General features: G+C 34.8%; 2 protein-coding genes across 3 annotated transcripts in view; both read left to right on the plus strand.

Annotated features, from left to right (window-relative positions):
* The window catches only part of LOC115244253 (splicing factor 3B subunit 6), a 3,792-nt gene extending 2,993 nt beyond the window's left edge, over window positions 1-799 (plus strand). The window contains exons 1-3 of one of the 2 annotated variants that reach the window (XM_029821771.1): window positions 7-39; window positions 166-284; window positions 378-799. In XM_029821771.1, the coding sequence (XP_029677631.1) occupies window positions 7-39; window positions 166-284; window positions 378-603 (378 nt within the window). In that variant the 3' untranslated portion in view covers window positions 604-799. Of the gene's footprint in view, window positions 1-6; window positions 40-165; window positions 285-377 lie in introns of those variants that run through there. The other variant, XM_029821772.1, reaches the window with a different exon arrangement.
* A 58-nt stretch (window positions 800-857) lies between these two features.
* LOC115244209 (solute carrier organic anion transporter family member 74D-like) overlaps window positions 858-8,025 on the plus strand; it is an 80,580-nt gene continuing 73,412 nt past the window's right edge. The window contains exons 1-2 of the mRNA XM_029821666.1: window positions 858-3,220; window positions 3,702-4,030. The gene's annotated coding sequence lies outside the window, so the exon portion shown is untranslated. The remainder of the gene's footprint in view (window positions 3,221-3,701; window positions 4,031-8,025) is intronic.

An 8,025-nucleotide genomic window follows, 5' to 3' on the forward strand; every position in this document is an offset into this window, starting at 1 on the left:
GCAAAAATGACTATGGCAATGTTGCAACGCCGTGCTAATGTAAGTATAGAACATTTGCATATGATATGACAAATCGTCTTGACCGATGCTAACTCTAACCTAATCTAACCTCTCATATATGTGTATTATATATTAGTTGTTATAAATGTGAAATTTTTGCTCAAGGTACGTTTGCCACCCGAAGTAAACAGAGTGTTGTATATCAGAAACCTACCATACAAGATTACAGCTGAAGAAATGTATGATATATTTGGAAAATATGGAGCTATCAGACAAATTAGGGTGTAAGTAATGTATTATGGACAATGTATTCGAGTAGAGTAAAAATCTCTCTCTCTCTCTCTGACATATTTATTAAAAATATGTTTCTCTTTCAGAGGTAACACAGCAGAGACAAGAGGCACAGCATTTGTTGTATACGAAGATATATTTGATGCAAAGAATGCGTGTGATCATTTAAGTGGTTTCAACGTATGTAATCGTTATTTAGTGGTTCTGTATTATCAGAGTAACAAAGCATTTAAGCGAATTGACGTTGATAAAAAGATGGAAGATCTAGATAAATTGAAAACAAAGTATAATCTAAATGATGAGAAAAAGTAATTGGTCAAATATTTGTACAATATATATTTTTTTTTATATAAAAGATAGTTGCGTGTATGTCTGCATGTGGTTTATATATGTAACACACTTTTTAAGTTACATTATGTTTTATATGTAACAATTGAACAGATGAATGAATGTATAGTAAAAAAATGTTAATTAAGAATAATATAAATAAAATAAACTTTAAGTTATATGAAACAGATTTGTATAAAATTTTCTGGTAGTTTTAAAAAGTTATTTCTATTTTTCTTCTGAATTTTTAGATTTTTATTACATAAGCTTACTTATTCTTGTTTTTTTTTTATTTATTTTTTTTCGCATGTGTTTAATTAATTACCTGACTGACAGAATTTGCGATGATACACGTGGCTTTTGTTGATGCGTGCTTACTAACACCTGTCATTGATACATGATATCTGTGTAACTTAATCGGTCGTCTCGTCTCCACATTCATATTTTGTAAGCCGAGCCTGATCCGTCTACATGCCGGCCACGTTTCTTTACATTTAGATGTTATCATTGAGTATCAGCAGCTACCTGAGAAAAACAGCTGTTTTTGTGTCATCAATTATCATAAAGCAATAATGTTTAATTCGATCGGATAAAAAAAAAAAAAAAAGAGTATAAAAAATATAATATAATTTTTTAAAACTATTTCTGATAAGATTAAAAGAATATCGATACTGCTATTAACATTGCGATAAAATAAAGGAGCAGTCAAAATAAAAGATTCATGTTGCATTAGTTCAATTTGTATAATATACAATCTACACAAATGAATATATAGCTTCACGGATATACCGATTATGAGTGTCGGAATGCAAATAAAAAATTCGCGATTCGTATCGACGATGATATTAATCACATATAGTGTAACCGCAGTACTACGAGGTCGAATGTATTTACGCACGCGTGCGCGCCGCGCGACGACGCACCCACACGCACTACCGCGCGAGCGGGTATACATATATACGATCTACCATTCGATATCAGTCGAAAGTGAAAACTCGCTTGACGTTCACTGCACTGCGCCGTCGCCTGCTCGCAGGCACGCTCGCTCGTTTGCAGGAAAATTTGCGGGGAAACTCCTCTGTATCTCGACGACGCGTCGCGACGATCCTCGCATGCATCGTCCGCCTCGACGACATTCGGATCATTACGAATTTGCAGTTTGGCGGTCGCGTTTGACGTTATATTTTTAATGCTAGACAGTGACGCGGCGTCACATGTCGTACGATTGCTGCGGCGACGGTCGCACGGTTGGCGATTCGTTCGATGCCGGTTTGCGTAACGCATTGCGTTTCGTATTACACGAGGACCTGCACAATCTCTTTATCGATTCGAGACACCGCTCATGGATGCTCCTCTCTGTCATCGTCGTCATTAGCCTGCTGCTGGCCCGTTGGGTTATCCGTCCGTAGAACGCTATTACATCGTGTCGAAAGTCACTAGATCGTAGAAGCGGACCTAAATATCGTCGGGCGATGACGATATGTTTATCGTACGACATGCGTCACAAAAAAAAATTGCCAGCCAGCTGTTAGCGAGACGCAAGAGTTGTGAACTGCAATCTTCTGTCAAGGCCTTATCATTCCGGACGATATAAAAGTGCACGAGTCTCAGATCTTTGCAGAACGCGAAAATGCGGCGTATTCAAGGACTTTATTGGCGTATTAATCGGAGACGGATTCACGTTTCGTTCTATAAAATCATTAGAGCGTATCGCGATAGAGCGTGTTCGACGATACGCGATAATCGCCGTTTTTGCAGTGGCACGAATAATTATTCTTTTCTCATAAATAAACGCCTATGAAAGTTGTGCAAATGTAAATTTTATACCGACCTACATAATACTTATCGTTCGCGCTGATCTAAACATAATCACATACGAAACTCTCTCATGTATAATTTACGAATACTCTTATCATTGTTTATACTCATTATTCGTTTGAACTTTGAACATTATCAGGAGACAACGAGTACCTCAGAACAAAACAGAATCAAATATACGCGCTTATTATGGCCTAAATTATTTACAAGCGAGTTCCTAGAATATTTTCATGACGCTTAATATGTTTGTTATTTTTTTAATCCTGAAAATAAAAATTTTTATTTAACGTTTATCGAAATATTTTTTAATCGTCGCAGAGTATATACATACGAGCGTAACGATTTATTTCATTCGTGCAAGTGTCCTGCGCAGGCTTAGCGCGTTGCTTAGAAACGCGCGTGCAAGCATGGCATCTCCTTTCGGCTAAATATTCGAACAACACAACGATTCAAACGTCGCGGTCAATCCGTCCCGCAGGAGCGCAAGATGGCGGGTGAGTAGCCGCGCGGCTAGTACTACTGTTGCCGCATGCGCAAAAGTAACCGCGGCAATTCAGTCACGTGACGGCGCCAATTCAGATCGAACACGCGCGGCTGTGGTTTGGCGCCGAAACATCGAGTGCGAAAGGCAGTGATATATTTACATCATCGTCTCGTCCCCATTACCGTCAACGACATCGCAGACACGTCCGATATACGCCAGGATACGTCCAGGATAATGAGGAACAGGCCGATGTGGGGAAAGACGACGATTAGCGACGACGATCTGTCGATTTGTATCGAGGTAAGTGCGCGCTTTTACTGTCATGGCCACTGTTATCGCGTTGTTCTTCGTGCAAGAGTTTGAGACGAGAAAACAGCACAATAAGAAATTGATTTATTTTCTGATATTTTACGTTTGTCAAAAGTCACTTTTTGAACCTTATGTAGCTATTGTTATCGCGCTGTTCTTCTTGTGTGCAGAAGTTTGAGATGGGAAAACGGCATGATACGAGATCAATATTTTCTGATATTATATGTTTCTCAAGTCATTTAATCATTCTGAGAATAATAATTTTTCTATATTTAATGTCTATTATAAAATATTTTGCAATTGTCTTAAAGTATATACGTAGGATCGTAACGATTTATTTTATTCTCGCAAGCGTATCCTGCGCAGGCTTGGCGGCGCGTTGCTTAGAAACGAGCGTGCAAGCATGGCATCTCTTTTTGGCTAAATATCCGAACAACAACAACGATTCAAACGCTTTCGACTCGTTCCGCAGGAGCGCAAGATGGCGGGTGAGTAGCCGCGCGGCAGCGCGGCAGGTCCTAGTGTTGCCGCATGCGCAGCAGTAACCGCGCCAATTCAGTCACGTGACCACGGCAATTCAGTCCGAACGCGTGTGGCTGTGCTTTGGCGCCGAAACATCGAGGGCGAGAAGTAGTGATTTTTTACATCATCGTCGTCCCCGTTACCGTCAACGACATCGCAGACACGTCCAATATACGCCAGGGTACGTCCAGGATACCGAGGTACGTCCAGGATAACGAGGCTAAGGCCGATGCAGGACGATTGCCGTTTCGCCACGATTACCCGTCGATTCACATCGAGGTAAGTACCAATTCACATCGAGGTTTTACTTATGCAGCTACTGTTATAACGGCATATTTGATTTTTTCAACAAATATTTTCCTATTTTTGTATCCTCCGCTGTATCAATTTGTATATATTTTAATACGACGATCGTCGCTGCACTGCAATTGCCTGCCGATTCACATTGAGATAAGATTGCACGCTTTTACTCATTATTATATCGCTGTTTTTCGTGCAAGAGTTTGAGATGATAAAATGACGGATACGAAATCAATTTTTTAAATAAATATTTCTTCGTTTTTGTATCTTCTGCTATATGAATTTGTATAAATTCTAATGCTAGTAAATTTTATATATTTGTATATCTCTATTAAAATAATTCACAATAGAGAAAATGTCTGAAACTAAAGATTTTATCATTGAAATAAATGGTATATAATAATTTGACGAAATAACAGTTGCAGGAAGGAAAACTCGGCAAATATAATTTATAAATATAATTTATATATTTATAAATATATAAATCTATAAATAGAATTATTTATTAGTCATGTAATAAAAAATTTATCTATGTAACATTAAAGTTAAAATGCTAATGATGCGCATTGATAAATTTAGCTAGCTTTAAGCTGCATCTTTGACAGTTTAATTAATTCGAATGAGAGGGTGATGGGTATATAATTGGTTCGATATATAATCGCGTTTACATTAACGAGTTTTCTTTCGCGAGTCCAAATTCTATCGCGAGTAAAAGCATCATCGTCATCCTCGTCGTGGACCGCGCGTCGGAGTTCCGTAGTACAGACGTATGTCGACTTCGAAATAAACACAGAAATAAACGTGCCAAATAGATCGGTGGCGAATGCATGTCGAAGGGAAGGCAGAAAGACGGAAACCGCGGCGATGGAATACCACGTGTCCCCATGCGACTTCTCTATTCCTATACAAGCATACAACGAAAATAGACACAGGAGGAAACGACGACCGCGGAGAGAGACTTTTTAGTGAGATGTATACTCTCGCAGCGTAGAAACTTTGTTCTCATATTTTTGTATAAATCGCGAAATGCGCTTTAAAAGAATTAATCTTAAATTTAGAGATGCATTTTTTAGTATTTTTTTTACAAATTTTTTTTCAGCCAGAATTAACTAAAGTTTAATCTCCTTTTAAAGTTTAAATTCTTTTTTTTTTTAATAAAATCAGAGATAGACGGACTGAAATTTAGATAATTTTAACTATATTTAAATATATTTATTTGAAAATGTGTTTCTCTAAATGCAGTAGCATAAAGATTTTCAGATTTCCAAGATATATTTTGTCTGATACTCTAGCAATGTTCGGAGGATAACCTTCTTTTATTTTACTAAAACTTTATTTAATATGCAAGACATACATATCTTATTTATTTAATTTATTCTCGGATGATAAAACCGAGAATTGATCATAGAATTAATTCGAAAAATATGAAATTCGCGTTTTGCATGCCAAACGCGAGCATTACATATACAATATTTTGCATTTCTTCGATTGTCGTGTTTAGAAATTTAATATGATTTTTCTTGCTAAATTAAATTTTTTTTTCCCTAAATGCTTTTTGTTGTACAAGCATTTAGAAAAAAAAAATAACTGTCATATAAAATTTTTAAATACGACAATCGAAGAAATATTGCATGTGTATATAATACTTGCTGAGCAAATCGTAAAATCAAAAAACAATTTAATCTATATTGAGATTCTCGATATAGACACGTTGGATGTTTTTTCTCTATATAGTAACTAGGTTAATTGTTTTAATTTGTAATGTACGAACTTTATGGCAACGATTGCACTCTAAATTACGCTACGTAGTTCTCTCAGAACTTAGTATATTTGCACATAATAATCTCCAAACTTTTTATTTAAATTTTACTATCTGCTTTTTCATCGTTGTCGATGTTTGGCCAATTGTAATGAAGTAATATCCGATCTTTATGTGATTTAATAACACAATGATCTTTGTTATTATTTTTGAAACTTTATGAAAATAGGAAGAAACGTTATAAAGATTTGAAAAAATTTATTTGTTAATTATAAAAGCTAATTTCTTCAAATATGTTTGAAGAACTACATAGAAGATCATCAAAAATGTAAAAAATTGCTTTGCAATATAGAATCGCAAAAAATTAATTCTATTCTTCCGTCTCGATTTTATTTTGATAGAAGCATTTCAAAGATATTCGAATTACCTTATCTTTGATTCACAAAATAAATAAAACCAACGATTTCTTTTACGCGCGTAATATTTCACACATACAATTTTTTATAAAGTTGCTTTTTTAGAGTTCGGATAATTTCCGTGATCATAATTATACTTATTTACAATTTATAATTATATTTATTACGAGTTTGATCGGAATGACAACAATAAATACCTCGCTTTTACCGAGCGCCAGGGATTATGTATGCCAGGATTGTTTTCATCCGACGAAAACAGCCCTTCATGAAAATAGACGACCTCCTCCTCTCCTTTCTCCTTCCATACTCATTTCTCCCTCTAAAGCCGCGCAATGCATGTGCGTGTGGGAATGGGGATGATGCAGTTGGCCTGAATAAAGGTCGGTAGCCGATCTAGCCCCCCGGCGCGAGCGGGTTGATCACCACCAGTTTCTGCCTCTTTCTTTCTCTCTCTCTTTCTCTTTCTCTCTTCTCGTTGCTGTGCCACCCATCTCGGTATTGATTTTGTTAACCTTCTAGATTCTAGCGGCTCTCTACCCCTTCCGTTTTACTCCAACCCCCTCGTCTCTGATGAAAGCGACGACATCTTCACATGGCTTACGCAGCATTTCGTATCGGGGCGATTCTTCGCGTTTTTCTATCTTACGAATGATTCTTGAGATGAAATTTCGATATATTTCTCTGATAGGCAAGGAAAATACTGAAATAATTTGTCGATTGAATCTATTAAACAAATTTTTAATAGTTCTTGAAGTATATATACAGATAAGTACTACATATGTATGTATAATTGCATATATTTTTAATAATTGCAAATGTTTTGTTTACTTAAAATAGAATACTAAAAATATTCAAGTGATGAGGATGAAGTAATGTGATTTATTAAAGCTAATCTAGTAAATTAACATAATTTGTGATTAAAAGTGATTTATAAAACATAATTATAATATAGCAGCACTATATTCAATGCTAAATTTTTATAAATAAGAAATTAAAAATAATAAAAGAAATTTCTTTTATGTTATTTATGATTTTGATCAGAACTAATTTGTAATCATTTTATTTCTTTGAAGCATCACTCGATACAATATTTTGCATAAATAAAAAAATGATGTTCTGTGAGAAAACACTATTATTTAATAATAATATTACATTCATATTTTTTACATTTACATTTTTTTACATTCAAATATTTTATCGCGATCTCGATCTCGTCGGAACAAGAAACTAATACACTACTCCTGGAAAAGCGAGTCAGTGATATTAATCGAGAACAGTAGTATCAGATGTAACAAAGCGAATATCTAAAATAGCGATCTTAAATGCATCTAATTAAATTGGAACTGTTCTGGGGTATCGTCCTTTCGCTTTCATTTCTATACTCACGTTGTCACATTAAGCGAATGCATTACGTAAGTGTTTCGTAATACCGGGTTTTTATTGTAATTTATCGAGGCACTTGCATTCTTACACCTACTCGCGAACTCATTCACTATGGTCATTAATGTATATTTATACTTTTTGTTTTGAAATCAGTGCAATTTATTATGGTCTTGTTACTTACAATGCATTGTAATATTTGTTTAGGTATAAATAATCCAATTATTATCTATAACGAGACAAAGTTAATATATATTATTTCAAATTTGTCGCGCTATTTTTTATCTGTGGATTTATTGATTATTTTAATATTTCTTTGTAACAAAAATTTTATTTTTATATTTTATATATAATATGTTTAACTTTAAATGAAAAAATATACATATAAAGATATTCAAAAAAAAAAAAAAAAAAAAATT

The sequence above is a fragment of the Formica exsecta genome, unplaced genomic scaffold, assembly GCF_003651465.1.
Source record: "Formica exsecta isolate Colony F162 unplaced genomic scaffold, ASM365146v1 scaffold80, whole genome shotgun sequence".
In the NCBI taxonomy this organism is placed as follows: domain Eukaryota; kingdom Metazoa; phylum Arthropoda; class Insecta; order Hymenoptera; family Formicidae; genus Formica; species Formica exsecta.